At 35.4% G+C, this 22,130-nt stretch overlaps 1 protein-coding gene across 3 annotated transcripts in view; it reads right to left on the reverse strand.

The window, feature by feature from the left end:
• Positions 1 to 22,130, reverse strand: part of PHIP (pleckstrin homology domain interacting protein) — a 155,940-nt gene that overhangs the window by 48,220 nt on the left and 85,590 nt on the right. For 2 of the 3 annotated variants that reach the window (XM_062186398.1, XM_062186401.1), the window contains exons 19-24: positions 21,911 to 22,094; positions 16,138 to 16,255; positions 13,025 to 13,165; positions 10,430 to 10,506; positions 7,437 to 7,668; positions 1,204 to 1,323 (exon numbers count right to left, since the gene is read on the reverse strand). In XM_062186398.1, coding sequence (XP_062042382.1) covers positions 1,204 to 1,323; positions 7,437 to 7,668; positions 10,430 to 10,506; positions 13,025 to 13,165; positions 16,138 to 16,255; positions 21,911 to 22,094 — 872 coding nt within the window. The remainder of the gene's footprint in view (positions 1 to 1,203; positions 1,324 to 7,436; positions 7,669 to 10,429; positions 10,507 to 13,024; positions 13,166 to 16,137; positions 16,256 to 21,910; positions 22,095 to 22,130) is intronic. The other variant, XM_062186399.1, reaches the window with a different exon arrangement.

Genomic DNA, 22,130 nt, shown 5'->3' on the forward strand with positions numbered 1-22,130 from the left:
CAGCCGTTGTGGCCAATTCGGGAACAAACCAGTGGATGTAGGATGACCTCTCTCTCTTTCTGCCTCTCATTCTTTCTCTGTGTAACTGACTTTCAAATAAATAAATAAAAATCTTTAATTAAAAAAATAGTAATCATCTTAAAAAAATGCTATTAAGATCTAAGTAACATTTTGAAACAGTCACTATCATAAATTTTCATTCTATTAATCATTGCTTGAGTTGTCTGGAACTTCAAATAAGGAAATCATAAATGAGGACTTAACTGTTCAACCCTCAGCAACTAAAAAGATAACTTAAAATATTTAGATAGGATATCATTCAATATGGTATTACAAAGTTTCTGGTCATCTTGAAAATACATTAAATATAATTCAGTCTCTTAATGCAGGTCTGTAAGATCTATCATCATACTATACTGTAATACTGCACTTTGAGGCAAGTACGGTCTCTAAATAAATTATTTCAGACTGTTCTCTACACTTACTCTTGCATTAAGAAGTTTCTGTTTCTCTTTTTTTAATGTCAATTATCACTTTATACTGCTAATTAGCATGCTTGGCTAGAAGAGCCTTTGTTTCACTGCCTAATTTACCACTACCATTTTGTTGAGACGCCAAATAACACTGCCTATTCAACTGTGTATGAGGCACAAAATTTGAGTAAAAAATCTTAATCTAAGTCCTTATATTTCCATTCTAAATAAAGAAGTACATAGTTCAAACTGAATGGTACCAATCAAATTTTCTTAAAGGTGAAATAAAATATTACATCCTAATATTATAGATTTTTGGTAAATGAAACTTTTTGAAATTAAATTAAATGAAAATAAAGTTCTAAATCTTATTTTTAAACATGCTATACATTTAAATCTTAAACAAGAAAAATGAATGTATTTTAATTTAAGGAAACAATAAAACTTTACTAAAAAATACATACCAGTTTTTAATATCCTAACAAAACTTCTTTTCTCTTACATAGTATACAGATTTACTACAGAAATACTCAGAATATTCTCTAAAAAGATTATCATTAGATCTTTCCTCCTAATTGTACTTTCTCCAGAGCTACATCTAGAATGAGCTACTTGTATAAAACTGTTAAAATTTTCTAGGGTTCTGTTACAAGAGAGATTAAAAAATGTGTAAAGCTGCTACTTGAAAAAAAAAAAAAAGAAAACAAATAATTTGAAAGTTTAAAAGTACCTCATCACCCATCTGTGGCACAAATGGACATCTTCGGGGAATAGTATCTGTAATCCATGTTGAAGGTAACCATTCTTCCAATGTCAAACCATTTTCAGTTAATTCTCCCACAGCCAATCTCTAAGAAAGTTTAGAACATTGTGAAGTAATATCATAACTTCAAACTAGAGGTGGTTAAACAAATGATAGGGGACATTTGTATATTTTCTCTAAACATTATAAAACAATTTGGAAAAAACTGGCAACAGAATTTTTCAATCTCTCCAAATCACTGCATAAAAAGAGAACCAGAAAGTAAAATCAAAACTTACAACTTTCACAAAACTAGATAACAAAGATATCTACACAAACTTTGAAGTACAAGTCTGTGTAGTCTTTTCTCTTAAAAATAACTATCAATTTTAAAAATATTCCACATGACAAACCAACACATGCTTCAGTTTTTAAAAACAAAAAATCCTTCTAGTCTTAATACTATGCAGTAACAACTAAACAAAATATTCTCATAGCGTTTAAGTAACACAAGATACAGAAGACTAATTATTTCCACATGCTGGGCATTACACTTCTACATAACCAGAGAAAGTCCTCTCCTCTTTTGAAAGTAGTTATTTCACACTCTTGATTCAACTTAAGCTTTTAAAATAAATACAAAAGGCAGGTTTTTCCCAAACAAATGTTACCAAGCCAAGTTACTTTGTAGTTCTCATAGATTAAAAAACCCATGCCTCCCAGTTCCAGTCCCGGCTGCTCCATTTCCCATCCAGATACCTGCTAATGCACCTAGGAAAGCAGTGGGAGACCTGGAAGAAGCTCCTGGCTCCTGGCTTTGGATCAACCCAGCTCTGTTTTGGGCATTTGGGGAGAGAAAAGTGGATGAAAGACCTCTCTCTCTCTGTCTACAGCTAACACTTTTAAATTTAAAAAAAAAAAAAAAAAAAAATTCTTTAAAAAAAAAAGCATGCCTCTGAGAAAAACTTGTTTAACTTTGTGTTTAACTTTATGTCACATATAAGTGGGTTTAGTCTTAGGGAAAATGGACTAAAAACAGTTTTTGAGATTTATTATTTATAACTGGAGAAATTTTATGCAATTAATTAAAAATGTTCTGTTTCAGTACAGTAAGACTTCTAAATTTTATTGTTTTTCAAAAAACATTTCGTTATGAAAGTTCACTATAAGAAGGAATGTGGTATCAAAGCACATTACTTGAAGTAGATACTACCATATATAGCTACTTCATAACATTCACTTTTTGCTTCTTCTTATTAACCAAATTGTGCTTTTTCTCAAACGTACCATGAACATTCTCACCTTGGAGCGTTACAGAAGATGGGTAAAGGCCTTCGTTATTTAGTGTATGTAAGAGGAATCCTAGAGTGATATGATCCAACTTTGATTTTAAAAGGATCATTCTGAATGCATCAGAATAGAAAACAGAAAATCATGGTCCATAACCTGAGTCCAGGCTACCAACTCTTAATAAATCTTTTTATAAATCTTTTAATAAACCAAATTTTATGGAAACAGCCATACCCATCTGTTTATGTATTATCTATGGCTGCTTTCAGGCTATCACATTAGAGTAGCTATCCTTGTACAGGAAAAGTTGATCAACCCCTGCTTTAAAAAACAGACCCCAGTGAGAAATGGATAGAAGCAGCAAGACAGAGAGGAGGTTACATAATAATACAAATGAAAGCTCATGGTGGCTCCTATTACCTTGATAACAACGAAGTGGTAAAAAACAGTCAAGTGTTAAACACATTTAGAAGACAGAGCCATGACACCTCCCCAGTAGATTAAATGTCAAATATGAGACAAAAAACGCAATTAAGGTTAACTTCAGGAGTTTAGGTATAAATAAAGATGAAGTTGCCATCACCAAATGAGGAAGGCATGGAAGAGAAAGCATGGAAGGCTTTTGAGAAGAAAGCTTAGGAAGTAAGTTTTATGTGTGTTAGAATTGAGATACAATATTAAGTCAAATAATATCTAAATAGTAATTCATAAACAGGTATTAGATAATCATTGTGTTATGTACTATGTATATTAAAGAGTTAGTTCCTACAACCCTGGAATTTCCACAGTGATTTATTCAGAGTAGCTTTGATTTTATTAGTTTTATCTACTCAGGTTCTGAGCATGAGTTTGTTTGAAAAATATTTTGATAAAAAGAAAAAAGAAAAGTTTGAAAATCATATAATTATGGACCATTAAATGCACTATGTACTTCTCCTAAGGAGGGTACTGAAATTGACTATGATAACTAATAATTCTTAAATGAAGACAGGTAGGCTGCATATTAAATAGGAACAATGACTAGAATTTTAAGACTTTGGTGTCACTAAAGAAATCACTACAATGACAAATCTTATTATTCAATAATTCTTGGATAACCTAGAATTTTGACTAAAGCACATTTCTGTTGCTTAGTACTTAAAACCATTAAGCGTTTGCACTAACTTTCAATTTCAACATTTCAGATTTTTTAAAAATTATAAATGTACAGGTGATTGATTTGACATCCATGGGAAATGCTTCCAGGCCCATATATCTTACTTCTTCTAGGAAACCTTACCTGAAATCCTAACATAAGATTCCACCACCACACCCATCTGATGGTTCACTCCACAATTATCTGTAATGGCCTGGGTTGGGCCAGGACAAAGTCAGGAGCTAGGAATTCAATCCAAGTCTCTAATATATAGGCATGACCCATAACTACTACTTCCCAAGGTGCACATTAACAGGACAGTGGAACTCAGATACTCCAATATGGTGATGCAAGCATCTTAACCAATTTTTTTTTTTTTTTTTTGACAGGCAGAGTTAGACAGTGAGAGAGAAGGAGACAGAGAGAAAAGTCTTCCTTCCATTGGCTCACCCCCCAAAATGGCCGCCACGGCTGGCACACTGCGCTGATCCCAAGCCAGGAGCCAGGTGCTTCCTCCTGGTCTCCCATGCTGGTGCAGGGCCCAAGGACCTGGGCCATCCTCCACTGCCTTGCTGGCCACAGCAGAGAGCTGGCCTGAAAAAGGTGCAACCAGGACAGAATCCAGCGCCCCAACCGGGACTGGAACCTGGTGTGCCGGCGCCGCAGGCAGAGCCTAGTGAGCCGCGGCACCGGCCTTAACCAATGTCTTAACTGCTAGGCCAAATGCCTGCCATCTCCCTTTTTGTGTTATTATCCATCTTAAAATTATCTTAAAAAAAAAAAAACCTGGTGTTAAATTGGAAATGGCATAGAAAATTAATTTAAAAAAAAATATTATGTAGGATCTCTGTCTTTAATGTGCTGTACACTGTTATTTAATGTTATAACTAGTACTCCAACAGTATTTTTTTCACTTTGTGTTGCTATATGGGGGCAAACTGTTGAAATCTTTACCTAATATATACTAAACTGATCTTCTGTATATAAAGAGAATTGAAAATGAATCTTGATGTGAATGGAAGGGGAGAGGGAGCGGGAAAGGGGAGGGTTGCGGGTGGGAGGGAAGTTATCGGGGTAGGGCGGAAGCCATTGTAACCCATAAGCTGTACTTTGGAAATTTATATTCATTAAATAAAAGTTTAATAAATGAAAAAAAATTATCCATCTTAAAATTGAATACATTATTACAAACATATTAATAGATGAGATGGCATATCATCTTTTCTCCATTTTTATTTTAGGGTATTTAAGTTTTTATCTACCATAATACTTAGTTAGTATGCGATACATATTGGCTTCTTTCAGAGTTCCTAATGACCTAAGAGATACATATAATGTGTCATCTGAGATGACTTTACTGTATCTTTAGAGAAGTCTATTTTGTTGTTTTAGTTTTTATTTATTTGAGGGCTCAAGAGAGACAAAGAGAACTCCCAACCACTGGCTCATTCCCCAAATGCCCCAAAATCCAGAGCTGTAGCCAGAAGCAGAGAACACAATCCATGCCTCTCTTCTGAGTAGCAGGAATCCTTAATTGAGCCATCACTACTGCCTCCACAGGGCTGCATTGGCAGGAGGCTGCAATCAGGAACTTAAGGTGGGAATCTAATCCAAGGGCTCTGATATGGGACATGGACACCTTAACTGCTAGGCTAAATGTCAACTTCCAAGAATTCTATTTTTAACAAGCATTTTCTATAATGGCCTGTTTTGTTTAATTAATTAAAAAAAATTTAGTCATGGAAAATGTTTCTATTATTTTCACACATACAGTTAATGTATACCAATCATTTAATGAAATTTCCATTGTTTTCCATCTATTTTATGCACAACATGGAAATTGTTAGTTTTTATTTGATATAACTGGAGGACAAAGTTGTAAGAACAACTCGACTTATTGTTAGATCCACTGATAGGCCTGTGAAAAAAATTCAAACTAAAGAAAATACTGTATAAATCAAATCTTATGATATTTAAAAGCAGGTAGATTCTGTTGTAACATCTTTTCACAGAAGAACAATTGAATTAAAATATACTAAACAGTTATAGTGAGTCCAAATACGGCACTAGCATGTGGAAGCCCATGGTGTTAGTTCATAGACAACTATCAAATCAAAGGAGGCAGGGTGAAGTGAATTGTACTTTTGGGACAAAAGAATTATATCATCACCATGACTTTTCACTGGTAAACCTCAAAAGTTCCTTAAACGACCTTAAAGAGTAGATATTTAGCCTAGTGGTTAAGATGACGCTGTCCCACACTGTGGGGCCTAGATTTGAATCCTGGTTCCAGCTTCTGACTCAAATTTCCTACTAATGCAGACCCTGCCAGGCAGTGGTGACAACTCAAGGCATTGGGTTCCTGAATTAAGTTACTGATTTCTCACCCCTGGCTGTGGCAGGCGTTTGGAGAGTTCACAGGTGAAAGAAGCACTCATTCACTGTCTCTCTTGGTTTCTCAAAGTAAAAGTCATGAGATGGAAAAGAATATTTACTTTATTATCCAAATACATGGCTAAATAAGTTTTATTTAACCAATCTTTCTATCACATAAAATAATGTATCATCACTGAAAAGGCAGAAAATTGCAGGCAAATGTATAACATGGTCTTTGGTAAAGCTTCCCCCAGAGCAAAGTAAAGGAAGCAAGAAGTTGAAACAAACAAGAATTCAACCAATTCAGAAAAAATAAACACTTAAAAACAAGACAGGTGTATTCTTATACTTTTTCAAAGCTTGGTGGGGATAAAGACAATTGAGTCTTTTATTAAGTAATTCTACAAATCACAATTTATTAATTCCTAAAATAGTAGAGATATTTTCCCTTTGTTTAACCAAATATGCTTCCCATTTATAGTCTTCTGGGTAGTAGAAAACATGGCTCACATTTTGCCTCTACATCAAAGCAAAAGTTAAACAGTATTTTCATTCCCAGGTTAAAGAATTTTAACTCCATTGGATCTGATAGATTTTCTTACTTTTACTGATATTCATTTCTTATTTTCTCTGCTAATTATCCACAGATTTAACATGAAGTAATCAATACTTCTACTGATTTAAGGATTGAAAAATTATGCCTTCAAAGCAGTGTAAATTAATGAAGCCCTGTTAGAATAAGCCTATTTTATCTCACTTTGGATTTGTATTTGTTTTGTGATCAACCACAAAAAGTTATGTCAATTTTACTGCATGTAATGTTCTCTCTAAACTTTATTTTCAGCAATGTCAATTAATAAGGATGGCTAAACATGCAGGCAATTAATAGACTAACAAAATCTGTGTTTTTACCATTACATGTTTTACATCAAAAAATGAGTAATTTCACTGACCTGTCAAGAAAAATGTGATCATGCTTTAAGATTAAATGCTCAATATTTAGAATATGGTATGTAAGTAAATTATCTTACAAGCTAAGCATCTGAAAACTTAAGTAAACTAAATATATTTCAATATACCTTATTTTACTATTGTATACATCTGAGTTTTTCCTAATACTACTTGAATATTATTAAATGCACTTATAAGTACATGCTTTGGAGGCTGCAATGTCACCCAGATTAAGCTGCTGCTACTTCTGGAGCTGGCATTCCGTAATAGAGTACTGGCCTGCCTGGCCCAGCCGCAGCCATTGCGGTCATTTACGGACTGCACCAGTGGATAGATGATCTCTCTATCTCTCCCCACCCTCTTCCATAACTCTTTCAAGTAAATAAAAAAAAAAAATCACACTTTATTTAAGTGTGCTTTAAGGAATTTTCATAGAAAATACTAAATTTATAATTTTAAAAAAATCAACCTTCTGTTTTCTTTCTTTGGGCTTCTTTTTCTTTGGTGATACTGGTCCATCTTTTTCTTCACTTCCTTTTTTCCTTTCTTTTTTAATCTGTTTTTGCTTCTGTTTTTCAGATTCTTCTTCTTCATCTGAACTGGTCTCTGCTTTCTTGGTTTTATGCTTAGGAACTTTCTTTGGTGGTTGCAGATTTATTCCTGCATCTGCTGTCCAGTCAGAGTAATCACTAGAGTAGTCACTACAAGGAGAGAAGAGATTTTAAAATTTTCAAGATTTTGTTTTGTACAAAGGAAAATAAAGATAATAAGGGATTACAGAATAGTAATGAATTAAAAAATATTTCCCTTTTAACTAATGTTCAAAAGTTTCTTAAAGTTGTGTAGGCTTTATTTAACATCTCAAAAGTAAAATGAAGAAAAATAGGGCCACAGGTTTAAGTGAAAAAACAAACTTATGTACTTTTTATGATTTTAAAAAAATGATACCCAAGTGACACACTTGTTAAAAATAGGTGTGTGTGGTGGGGCCAGCACTGTGGCTCAGCAAGTAAGACTGCTGCCTACAGTGCCAGCATCCCACATGGGTGCTAGTTCGAGTGCTGGCTGCTCCACTTCAGAACCAGCTCTCTGCTATATCTTGGGAAAGCAGTGGAAGTGAGCCCAAGTCCTAGGGCCCCTGAATCCACACAGGAGACCCAAAAGAAGTTCCTGGCCTCTGGCTTTGGATCGGCACAGCTCCAGCCACTGTGGTCATCTGGGGAGTCAACCAGCCGATGGAAAGACACCCCGCCCCGGTTTCTGCCTCTTAGATAAATAAATAGACCTTGGGGCCGGCTCCGTGGCTCACTTGGTTAATCCTCCACCTACGGCGCCGGCCTCCCATGTGGGTGCCAGCTTCTACTCCCAGTTGCTCCTCTTCCAGTCTTGCTCTCTGCTGTGGTCCAGGAGGGCAGTAGAGGATGGCCCAGGTGCTTGGGCCCCTGCACCCACATGGGAGACCAAGAAGAAGCACCTGGCTCCTGGCTTCAGATCAACATAGCGCCGGCCGTAGTGGCCATTTTGGGGGTGAGCCAATGGAAGGAAGACCTTTCTCTCTGTCTCTCTCTCTCACTGTCTATAACTCTGTCAAATAAATAGAAAAAAATTTTTAAAAAAAATTTTTTAAAAAAAGACTATGTCACATACAAAAAGAAGAAGGATTGGTGGCAGATTGTTACCTTCCTCAATTCTTGAACGAGTAGAGAAACAGCCCTGATAAGCCTAACAGATGTCAACACTGAGGAGGAGACAGGAGCTTTCCTTTTTAGAGGGGGTGCTGGGAGTTCTTAACATGGACAGCTCCCAAAGCACAGCCGTGGTGCTCTCATGTTAGCTTAGTACTCAGTGGAAAGGCTGAGCTTACAAACTTTATTTAACATGTAAAGAAAATAAACTTTCTTTACATAAAATTATCTATAACTTAGGTGTGGATCATATGGTTTAAAGCACTGCATGCTCAGAAAAATACAAGCCTTAGTATTTAACCAATCATATTTGCCACTTCTTTCCAGTGCATTTTCAGACATACACTTTACTAAGCTGATGTTATGACAAAAAAAAAAAAAACACAACTTAACTATCTATTGTTTTAATTTTAGTAGATGAGAATATTTAATTATTTATTTTGTAGTTTTATAAATAAAAATGCCTTAAAGGAACCCAAGCTATACTGTTAAAAGCAACCATGTGACTAGTTTTAAATTTTATGTCCTCACAGATCTAAAAATATTGCTGATAACATGGTGAAGACAGTTTTGTGCATGTGAGTTTAATACTGCCATCACTACCCTTCTTCAAATCTTCTAAAGGTATTTACCTAAAATCTCCCCAAGAATAATCAAATGCAAAAATCAAATAATTATAATGTTTCTAGTGTGATTTCATAAAATTAAAAATGATAACAGTGCTAAAATTTATTAATATTTATAAGAATTTTGATCCACAAAATAAGCCATATGGGCTCAGTTAACATAAAGGAAAAAGAGCTTGGGATTATTAAACAATGTTGTAAGGATGACCATAGCAGTATGGAATTAAAAGGGACAATTTTTAAAAATGAGTCAAAATTCACATCAAACGATCCAAAGACATAGTCAACTGCAGCCAGAGACCCTGCTATTAGCCCTGTAAGAAAATTAACTTCTGAAATGATTCCAGTAAAAGCCAATTACATCTTTTTGACAGACTTCAAGTGATAAATTAAGTATGGAAACTCACATAGGATGATAGAACTCAAAATAATCCTCATGTTTCTTTGACACTTTCCAGAGAACGTTCTGGTGTCTTAGAAACAATAAGCACAGGGTCTGGTGCTGGGGCTTAACGGGTAAAGCTGCTACCTACAGTGCTGGCATCCCCATATGGGTGCCAGTTCAAGTCGTGGCTACTCCACTTCCCATCCAGCTTTCTGCAATGGCCTGGGAAAGTAGGCTTTTCAAATAAATAAATAGGCTTTACAAATAAATAAATAATTCTTAAAGAAATAAAAAAATCAGCCTCATAGCAATGTGGATCACTGGAATAATCCATACTTGCACTGTTAAATATTTATCTTTCATTTTGCTAGAAGACAATATTACTAGTAGTATTGTACAAATAATTTATGTAAGGTAGTTAATTCTACAACAGCTAATTACTTTTCATAATTTCATGCTTAAATATTTCTCCAAGTTAATCATGAAACCAGTCTGTGATTCAGTATCATAATAACAGCACTGAGAAAACAGAATCCCAAGTAACAAGATAAAGCATTTTTCAGATCTGATCGCAATTACCAAAAAAATTTCTTATATATAAAAAATGTCAGGAAGAAAATCTAAATTTTGTATAACTTAAGCAATCTCTGAAAAATTAACTTTAAACCATATAAGACTTTAAAATGTGTTGCTGGTTAAAAAAGGAATCTTCAGCTTTCTAAAAATTTTATGTAACATTTGGAGAAATAAAAATTCATTCACTTACCTAGAACTGCCATCACTGTGCCACGCTCTCTCTTCTTCTTCTGATGTTCCACCACTGACAGCAACTACTTCACCTTCCTAAGAAAAATTGCATACACATTAACACATAATTTTAGAAAACAACATTCTATGGTTATAGAAAATATCAATGACCTAATAACAGTAATAGATATTTAAATGAAAACCTTACTTATAAAACACAGCTTTTGTATACAAAAAGTGAGACTATAAAAAGGCATGCTTATGGATAATAGATTCAGAATAATTTCTCAGATTAACAATTTTAAAGCTTCATAATGTGTATCTTCTAGATTGAAAATCAATTCCATAGTTTATACAAAAATTAATTTTTACTTCTTCAGTCTTAAAATTTTTTAAAATTTATTTTTCATTTATTTGAAAGGCAAAGAGACAAAGACAGAGATCTCCCATCTTCTGGTTCACTCCCCAGAAGTCTACAATAGCTGGAGCTGGGCCAGGTGAAAGGCAGGAATCGAACTCGCATCTGGGTTGGCAGAAACCTAGAATCTTGAGAATACTTGAGCCATCACCTGCTGATTCCTGGGGTATGCATTAACAGGAAATTGGATTGGAGGCAGAAATGGAACTTGAACCAGGCACACTGATATGGGACTCAAATATGGCAAGCTGTGTCTTAACCGCTGTGCCAAATGCCTGCCCTTTCCTAGATCTTTTTTTAAAAATTGAACTTTTTTTTCTGTAGTTGCTTTGAGAAGCATATTTATGTTCTATTTACTATTACTACTATTTAAATAGTTTTACACATGGAAAATGATATTCTACATCTGGTCTTAGTTTATCTAAATAGTAGAGGATTTAATAATACCCAGACACTCTTTATTAAATATTCTTGAGTCAGTGTAGGATAATATTTATCAAGGCATTTTTTTCATAAAAGTTGGGAGTTCTGAATCACAAAATCTTAACACTTCTTTCTTGCTCAAATAAACTTTTTGCTCCAATTAACAATAAACTCTTATTTATTAAGCTTTTATATCAGAAACTATTTTAAAATATACAAGGTAACACAACTAATAAGAAATAAGGCTTAATTAGAATGTACATTATTTCAGCCTAAATTACCCAGGAATTTCTGCAAAAATGATAGAGTTATTACTTGTTGGACACATTCAAAACATTTTCCAAGAGGTCAATGGAATGTATTCCTTTACCATTTTAATAAAAATCATATATTCTGGGAAAAAGATTTTTCATCCTGATGTCTTAATGAAGACTGAATTATATGACAATTCCACAGAATTGTGAAAAGATCAAAATCCATTAGGTATTTTAACTAGCAAATTTAATTTCTGCTCAATGTAACCAAAATATAAACAAGTGATAGAATTATTCTCACATTTCATGTTATTTCCTTAAATGCTGAGAAAAGAAACAGGTGTACTTCTATATTTTAAATACAGAACAATGAAGTACAAAGTATCTGAACAAAAAACACCAAGATTCTTTCCATTAATGAGTAAGTTGTGCCAAAGTTATTCTGTTCTCAATATACTCCTCTAGAAATTTATTTAACTCCTCTCAGAGGACAAATAAAAAGACTACATATACAAAAGTTCTTCAAAAAATTTATGGAATAATGAAATTAAAAGTTAAGTTTATTCCAGTGCAAAAAGTTTTGAAATCCATGTATAGAAGGAGTCTTCAAACAACTCATGGAAAATGTGTATTATGAAGAAATTACACATTAGTGTCAAGATTTTTTGGCACCAAAATTAACCTTTTAATTACATTTTCCATGTACTTTCTAAAGTATCATCATATTTTGCTTTGTATGAGCACAAATTGTAATGTGTTTTATGTTATAAGTAAATTTTGTCTTTTTTGCCAGAATGAATACACCATTTTGACTTAGCTTTATTAGGACTTGACATTATTGAAGTGTAACTTTTAATCTGTGGTTAGAATTTCAGAATACTGCTTTGTCCAAAGAGAATACATTTACAGAATTTTCATATATGTGTAACATTGCAAACTACAACAAGGCTTCAAAAGTCTGAGGCAGTCATCAAGGATAACTGAATCTATGACTGATTGTGGGGAAGGGAAAGTAAGAGATGATGAAGGTAAGAGACAGGAAAGGATATGGTCATAAATGCCAGATAAGAATGGTTTGTGATTACAAATTTATTGCCTTTGATGAAAAATGTATAATTTAATAAGGCCAATATTTATGGAAATAATTTTGTGTAAGGAGTATTGAAAAATTACATTTAGATGCTTACTAAAGCATCACAGTACCTTTTAAAGAACTTGGATTTAAAGTAAAAGGAAGCTCCATTTAATCCCTGCTCTACCATTTTAACAGGTAAATACATGATCTAAATAAACATTTTTAAACCTCAGAATCCGTACATATAAGATGAGAAAAGTTCATATGTATTTGTCTTATGGACTTGAGATTAAGAATGTGTGTGCCTTGCCTGGAAATAGGTCTAAGAAGCTAACAGTAAACTTTAAGACTTAAAATGTATGTTTAAGTTTATCTGTATCATATTCAGTTATTAAAAATAAGTAAAAATGAAAACAGATATTTATTACAATGGTGAAATCTTACATCTGAAGAACTAGTGCCATTTTCAACCTCTTCTGAGGGTCTAGAAGTTTCTTCCAGGGCAGATCTTGTACGGTAATTGTGTTGATTAGTCTGTTGCTTTTTGGATTCTCCAAGATCTAAGAAATGTTCATGAGCATGATTCTGGGAAAAAAGTAAATTATTAAAGAGTAGTCTTTTTAATTTGAGAGTTAATTTTTCAGTCATAAAAAACTTATACGTATTTATATTATCACTTAAATAGAATAATTATGTACCAACTCAATTTCCATATTACATTAAATTAAATCACAGGCTTATTATGCTATGTTGAAATTCACTTGCTGATTGAGGCTGAGATAAACTGGAAACCAAAATGGTCATCACATAGCTATCCTGCCACTTTGAGGCTAGGATACCAAGTGACTTTCCAGTTCAACATGATCACTGACAGAAAATCAACAAGAATTTACCCCTGGAAAATTAAACTACACAATCTCAAAAACTAAGAATCACTGACATGGAGTCTTAAATTTGGAGGAAAAAAAAATGACAGCAGGCTTATCACATAAATTAAAATGTGTATTTGTGATCTGAAAGATAAAAAAGAGGCTAACATGTATTCAAAGCTTAAAACCAAAATAAAACCAGCTTTCAGAGCATTCAAAGAAATGAAAGAAAAATCTCCATTTGGACATATCATAGTCAAACTTGAGAATATAAAAAATAAAACACTGAAAAGAAAACACTAGAGATTGCCTTCAATGAAACAAGGAGACTGACTTTATCAGCATACAAAAAGAAAAAGGAATACTGCCTTTAGATTGTTAACAGAGAATAACTTTGAACTTTGTATTACTGATCCTAAAAAGTGAAATTTTCACCAAAATAGGACACAAGATTTACCTCACATACATGTATATTCTCTAAAAGAACTACTGGACAGGTGTTTTGCACAGTGGTTAACATGTCACTTGAAATGCTTACATGCCATATTAGAGTGCCTGGTTCCTGGCTCTGCTTCGGGACGCAAGCAATGGTTAAAATACTTGGGTCTATATATCCCGTATGAGAGACACCAACTGAGTTCCAGGCTCCTGGCTTTGTTCTGGTCTAGCCCTGGTTTTAGAAGGCAGTTGTAGAGTGAACTAGAGGATAGAACAACTCTCTCTTTCCTTGCCTTTCATTTTTGTTTGTTTTTTAAATAATTTTTAAGATTTATTTATTTGAAAGGCAGAGTTACAGAGGCAGAGAGAGAAAGAGATCTTCTATCTGCTTGCTGGTTTACTCTCCATATGGCCTCAAAGGCAGGACCTCGGCCAACCTGAAGCTTCTTCCAGGTCTCCCACATGGGTGCAGGGCCCAAGGACTTGGGCCATCTTCCATTGCTTTCCCGGCTGTATTAGCAGAAAGTTAGATTAAAAGTAGAGCAGCCAGGACTCGAATTAGTGCCCATACGGGATGCTGACACTGCAGGTGGCAACTTTACTTGCTATGTCATAGCACCAGGCACTCTCCCTGCTTTTCAAATAAATATTTAAAAGTAAAAGAAGTATTGAAGAGTTTCATAATTTTGTAAACATTTTGAAAAATATGGAAAGGTATAAAAAAGAAATGATGTTCAATTATAATCACAAATTTTGACTCATTGTGAAGAATTTATTGTGTTTCTTCATTTAACAAATATTTCTATTTACTCAAATCTGTCATTAAAACTGTGATTAATTGCATTTTATAATGCATTATCTCCAACCTGACACTTATATAAAATAAATTCCATGTGAGAGAAAATAAATATTTCTAATGTATTAATAAATAATGCAGTGGAAAAAATAGTCAGTTATCAACATCTGTTCTCTCCTCCACAAAAAAATTGCTTTATTGGACTATAATATGCCTAAGTTTTGGCCAGTGGAACATCTGGCACCATATTGGAGAGGAACATCAAGTAACCTTCGCAGGGAGAAAGTATGTGGCCTTTGCACCTTCCTCTTTTGACTTATCCCCCATTGTACCACCTTTTAAAAAAAAAGATTTGTTTGAAAGGCAGAGAGACAGAGAGAGGGGCGGGGGGACAGAGACATTTATCTTCCACCTGCTGGCTCACTTCTCAAATGTCCACAGTAGCCAGGGGTAAGCCAGGCTGAAAGCAGGAGCCTGGAACTCCATTTAGACCTCTAAACATGGGGGGCAAGATTCAACTGACTTGTGCAATCTTCTGCGACCTTTCCAGGCACATTAGCAGGAAGCTGTAACAGAAGCACAGTAGACTAGACTCTCCAATAAATATAGGATGCTAGGGTCCCAAACAAAAGCTTAACTCACTGAGCCAAAACACCTGCCCCAATCCTGCAAACTTATATGAGGACATTCTTATCTTCAGGCATGAAGTCAAATCTAGGAGGATTAGAGAAATGAAAGAGCTTGTCTTTGACACTGAGGGCACCACATCAGGCCTGGACAACCTACCAAGGCTTTTACATGAGAAAGAGTAACTATTTAAGGCACTGGGTCAGAAGAACAGTTAATTTTTCTTTTTTTAAATCATCGCTTAAATGATGACTTGGACCTAAAACAAGTTTCATATAGGTTTTTTCACAAGCTGAGTAGTTTCCAAAAAAAATAAAAAATGGATACATGAGATTCTTCACTATCAGAGGAGTCCATATATTGAAATCCACTGGATTCTAAAGTATTTTCGGGGGAAATGATAGAGAAATAAATTAGAATAAAACAAATACAGAAATAGAAAATAACATTTTTATAGCAGCATTAGCTGACTGATTATCTAGAATAACAAAAATGCAAAAAAAAAAATAGGAAAAAAAAGTTTTACATGGGAAACCAATGCAGAACTAAAAAGAACTCTTAGGCATATGTAGGAATTTATTAGATTTACTGAATATATAAGAATTGGCATTGGAAAAAAGTATGCTAGAAGGCAGGAAATTTAGAACTATAGTTTCAAATGGTAAATCACAGATAATCCAAATACATAATTAAAAATTAGCTACAATAAGTTTATTGCACTAATTACCTTACTTGTAATATTAACATATTTACTTACAATAAGGGGCCTAAAATGGTCATCATGCTTACTACACTAATATTAAACATGTCAAAATAATCAACTTTACCTTTGAAATAGTGGGTATTTTGTTTTCTTTTGGAACTGTTAAGTGTTTTCTTTTCTCTTCTGATCTGTAAGTCTTTATTTCTTCTTCTCCTTTTGCAGTTCTCCATTCTTCTTGCCTACTAAAAAGAGAATATTAGAAGTTATACAAATTAATCTATAATATTACAGCTGACTGTCCCCAAAACAAATATTAAACATCAGGAAAAGAATGCCATTCCTGCTGTTTTCTTTCCAGATGGAAAAAAAAGATTTATTTATTTATTTGAAAGCCAGAGTTACACAGAGAGAGGCGGAGAGGCAGAGAGAGAGAGAGAGAGAGAGGTCTTTTTTGTTTGCTGCTTTAGTCTCCAATTGGCGAAAACAGCCGGAGCTGTGCTGATCCAAAGCCAGAAGCCAGGAGCTTCTTCTGGGTCTCCTACTAGGATGCAGGTGCCCAAGGACTTGGGCCATTTTCTACTGCTTTCCCAGGCCCTGGCAGAGAGCTGGACTGGAAGTGGAGCAGCGGGTTTTAAACCAGCACCCATATGGGATGCTGGCACTGCAGGTGGAGACTTAACCCGCTACACCACAGCACCAGCCCCGATTTCTGAGTTTCAACTCACATGTTTTGGGCTTGAGATATCTGGCAATTAAATCATGAAATACAAGAAACACAGAACTCTGCCCACTTGAACTTCGTATTATTGTTTCTGCTATAGTCTTTGGCAAATGAAGCACTAGTTTCTAGGAACAGTTATTCCTTCACTAACCACTCAAAGTGTGAAATTAGATTTTTTTTTTTAATTGGGTGAGTATAGATCTTCTGCTTTGAAAACACTGTGTGGCAGATAGTGCAATCTTTTAAAGATGAGGCGTAACAGTCTTGAAGCTGAAATGGTAACTCTCAAAGCTATGAAAAAATAAAGATTAGGCTTCAACTTTCAGAAAAAAACTTCAATTCTACCCAAACATCTAGGTGAAACTGAAGAGAAGTTGAGAAATATTAATTTTGAAATTTAATTTTTTTTTTTTTGACAGGCAGAGTTAGACAGTGAGAAGAAAGACAGAGAGAAAAGTCCTCTTTTTTCCGTTGGTTCACCCCCAAAATGGCTGTCACGGCCGGCGCACTGCGCCGATCCGAAGCCAGAAGCCAGGTGCTTCCTCCTGGTCTCCCATGTAGGTGCAGGGCCCAAGCACTTGGGCCATCCTCCACTGCGTTCCCAGGCCACAGCAGAGAGCTGGACTGGAAGAGGAGCAACCGGGACTAGAACCCGGGGTACCGGGCAGGCGGAGGATTAGCCAAGTGAGCCACGGCGCTGGCCGAACTTTAATTTCATAGAACCTGAATGCAAAAACTAGAAAATTTTATTTTTTACTTTTCTTACAACTTCCAAGTTTTTGAATTGTAAAGGCATTTAATTTCTCTCCCAGATTTCACGTGGTAAAGGAGTTAATAGTCAATGTCAGAATCCCTATATATTATATTTTATGACAAGAATATAGTAATGTTATCATCTTACTTAACTGAAGAATCTCCAATGTGGCTTAGTCATATTTTTGAACAGAAACTATGAAGTGAATTTTAATGCAGTGAAAAGGATGACCTTGAATTTTGTTGTTTTTCAAAATAAGCTTCTTATTGAAATGATTATTGGTTCACAGGTATCCTCTATTCAGTTACTCAGAATGGCAACATTTTACAAAACTATAGAATAGATGCTAACTGATGAAATCCACTAACCATACTCAGGTTCTCAGTTTTACTATTTTTTGAGTTTGTGCATCTGGGTGGGTGGGAGAGGGGGAGGTGGGCTGGGAAGAGTTCTATGCAAATTTATCACATATGTAGCTCTGTGTTAAACCATCATGATGTCAAATCACAGAATATTTACTACATCAGCACAAAGATTCCTTGTGGTATCCTTATATTACACTCACCTCTACCTCCTTCACTTCAACTGTACCTCTCCCCAAATATTAGCAACGATTCTTTTTCATTTCTATGTTTTCACTTCAAAAAAACTGCATAAATGAAATCATGTAACATGTAACCTTTGGGATATTTTTCTCACCTAACATAATTCCCTCACAATTCATTCAACTGATTTATCAACAGACTGTTCCTATTTCTGCCAGAGTAATATTCTATAGTATGGATGGATCACTGTTTAACCATGCATTCTGAAGGACATTTGAGTTTTTTCCCCTAAGTTTTGGCTATTAAAGGTAAAGCAGCCTTCAACAGTTAAGCTGCATCCTGGAAATTCCACATCTCATACTGGTACTGAGTACCTGAGATTAACTCTTGCCTCCACTTCTGATCTTGCTTCCTAGATCTTTTCTAAGACACCCCGGAAGGCAGCAAATGATGGCTGAAGTAGTTGCGTGCCTGCCACCCATGTAGGACACTTAGATAGACTTCCTCACTCTTGCCTTCAGTGTGGCCCAACCATGGTTGTTGCAGGCATTTGGTAAATAGAACTAGTAGATGAAGACCATTCTCTCTCCCTCCCTCTTTCAAATAAATAAAATAAAATACATAAACTTAAAACTCCATAACATTTGTGTACAGGCTTTTGTGTGAACATGAGTTTTTATCTCTTTGTGATAAATTTCCAAGAGTACAAGTACTGGGTCATAACTGCAATTGTGTATTTAGGTATTTAAGGAAGTTCAAAACTCTTGCACAACGGGTGCATCATCTTATACTCCTACCAGCAATGTTTAAGTAATCTTCCCTTTTAATTTAGCCTGATAGATATGTACTAATATTTCACTGTGGTTTTTAATCTGCATTTCCCTAAATGGTTAGTGATGTTGAATATCTTTTCATGTACTTATTTGCCATCTTCTTTGGTGAAATTTGCTGATTCAATTACTTTGCCGCTAAATTTCAGAGTAATTTATATGTTAAAGACATTAGTACATTGTTAAAATGTGTAACTGGATATAATTTTAATTCGTGAACTAGTATGACTCATTTCAGAGCTTTTTAGAAAGAAATGTTAAACTACCTAATAGTGTATCCCAGAAAGTTTCCCAAAGGAAGAATTCTAAATATCTGGATGCTCTAAGAAGGCTGAAGTAAGAATAATATTTAACATGGCAACTAAAGCCTTGCTTGACTACAGGCTTTCATGGTTTAAAACCAAAGACAAAAAGGTAAAAATTAATTGAAGAGAAACAAATTCTCTTCATTCATCATGTTTCTCTCCATGTGCAGGAAAGGAACCTGAATCACCAACTAGCAACACTCCTCATACCTTCTCCAAGAAAGAAGGAATGAACTCATCAATTTATATGCTCTAGAAAGAAAACCAGCTTAAAATGGCAAGTTCTATGCCACTGTATGTAACACGTGCATTCTGTACTACATTAAAAAGCAAATATATCACATGGGAAGACATACTGGGGGATCCAGTGCTGCCTACTTTGGAGGTTTAGTATTAGGAAGCACATTTCCATGCAGATAAAAGCCACAATCTTCAAAGCAATATCAGTAATAAAGTTATGTTGATTTTCTATGCTTCTTATCCTTGGTTCTATTATTCAGAAAAGATGGCCGGCGCCGTGGCTTAACAGGCTAATCCTCCGCCTTGCGGCGCCGGCACACCGGGTTCTAGTCCCGGTTGGGGCGCCGGATTCTGTCCCGGTTGCCCCTCTTCCAGGCCAGCTCTCTGCTATGGCCCAGGAAGGCAGTGGAGGATGGCCCAAGTGCTTGGGCCCTGCACCCGCATGGGAGACCAGGAGAAGCACCTGGCTTGGCTCCTGCCTTCGGATCAGCACGATGCGCCGGCCACGGCAGCCATTGGAGGGTGAACCAACGGCAAAAAGGAAGACCTTTCTCTCTGTCTCTCTCACTATCCACTCTGCCTGTCCAAAAAAAAAAAAAAAAAAAAAAAAAGATAAAAAAAAAGATGGGTATGGGTATTTTCATTAGACCCCCTTAAAACCTTAACATCAGACTTAAAATCTGCATAGGAATTAAACTAAAAATACCTATGGAAGTTAGTTTTTTATTAAGGACATCTGGATATACTTTTCATATGGTAAAGTCATTGCTCAAATTTACAATTCAGTAGTATATTTAATTCTAAATCCCAAGACAAATTTGAGATATGTCTTATCAAAAAGCTTAATCTGTAAGAACACTAAGTCTAAAATATATTTTAATTATATAATTACTATTAGCTTTTAAGTATTATAAAACCTTCAAATCAAATTCACACTTTGGTTGTCATACTTTTTAATATAGTATATGTCAGCATTGTTCATTAGGTTCACATGAACCTCATTCATGGGTATTTCACAAATGAAGAATCGAGAAGAGGCCAGCATGGTGGTTCAGTGGTTTAAGCTGCAACTTTCAACACTGATAACTCCATTTCACAGTCCCAGCTACTCAGCCAATGTAGCTCTCTGCTAATGCACCTGGGAAAACAGCAGAACACAGTCCAAGTATCTGGGCTCCTGCCACTCACATGGGAGACCTAGATGGAATTCTAGACTCCTGGCTTCAGCCAGGACTAGCCTGGCCAATGTAGCCATTTGGGAGAAGAGAACTAGCAGACGGAAGATCTCTGTCTCTTTGCGTGACTCTGCCTTTCAAATAAATATATCTTAAAAAAATAAAAGAATCAAGAGAAACAAAATAAAAAGGTGTCTCATTTTATGGACTGTAATAGGATTACACCAAATATTTTCAATTAATATATGCATCATTTTAAATTAAAAAACCATTCATTTTAATATATGAAATACATACATATACAGCAATAAAAATTATTCTCCTTTGTGCTTCTATATGTGAAGTAACAAAAACTCACCTGAAACTTAATCATCACAAACTTTTTTTAAAAAATGTCTGCTTTATTTATTTAAAAGGCAGAATTAAGGAAGACACAAAGAGATCTTCCATCTACTGGTTCCTCTCTAAATACCCACAATGGCCAGGGCCGTACCAACAAAAAGCCAGGAGTCCAGGGGTCTCCCACGTGGGTGGTAGGGGCACCAGCACTTGGGACATCTTCTGCCGCTTTTCTGGGCGCATTAGCAGAGAGTAGAATCAAAAATGGAGCAGTCGGGACAAATCAGCATCCATATGGGCACCAGCATACCCTGCTATATGCCACAGTGCCAGTCCCAATTATGACAAACTTTTTGAAATGTGCTTTACATAAACAGGAAAAACTCAAATTTAAAATGTCAGTAAAATCTTTGATTTGGTCAATCCAAATTCAACTTAATCTATTCCATCTCAAATCATTTCTATAAGCCATTCTAGAAAAAGACATATTTAGAAATTTAACAAGTTTAGAAATTCTACAATCAAGGATAGTCTAAAATACTAGGTTTTCAAAGAGAAATTATAAATTTGGGAAGTACTTTGAACAATATTAATTCAAGATGAACACAAGCAAATATGGTGCTTAAAAATTCAGCTTCAGGCTAGTGATGTGGCTTAGTGGGCTTAGCCTCCGCCTATGGTGTGGGAATCCCATATGGGTACCGGTTCATGTCCCGGCTGCTTCTCTTCCGATCCAGTTCTTTGCTATAGCCTGGCAAAACAGTGGAAGATGGTCCAAGTGCTTGGGCCTCTGCATCCACATGGGAGACCCAGAAGAAGCTCCTGGCTCTGCATCAGCTCAGCTCTGGCCATTTCAGCATCTGGGGAGTGAACCAGCAGATGGAAGACCTTTTCTCTGTCTCTCCCTCTCTCTTTCTGTAACTCTACCTCTCAAATAAATAAAATCTTAAAAGGTATAAAAAAATTAAAAATTCATAGTTTCTCTTACCTGGCTACACCAGCTGATAGCTCAGGTACTACCACCCTTCGACTCCAAGCTACAAGATCCCGCTCTGTGGCTATTTCACTTCTGGGTGCATTGCTGTGCATTTGCCGTACACCTTCAATTTGTCCACTACGCCTCAGTCCTATATTTGGTGGTGAGTGAACCTCTGAGGTAGAACTTAAGGAGCCTAAATGAGAAAATTAGTATAGTAGGTTCTATTTAG

The sequence above is a fragment of the Lepus europaeus genome, chromosome 3, assembly GCF_033115175.1.
Source record: "Lepus europaeus isolate LE1 chromosome 3, mLepTim1.pri, whole genome shotgun sequence".
NCBI lineage: Eukaryota > Metazoa > Chordata > Mammalia > Lagomorpha > Leporidae > Lepus > Lepus europaeus.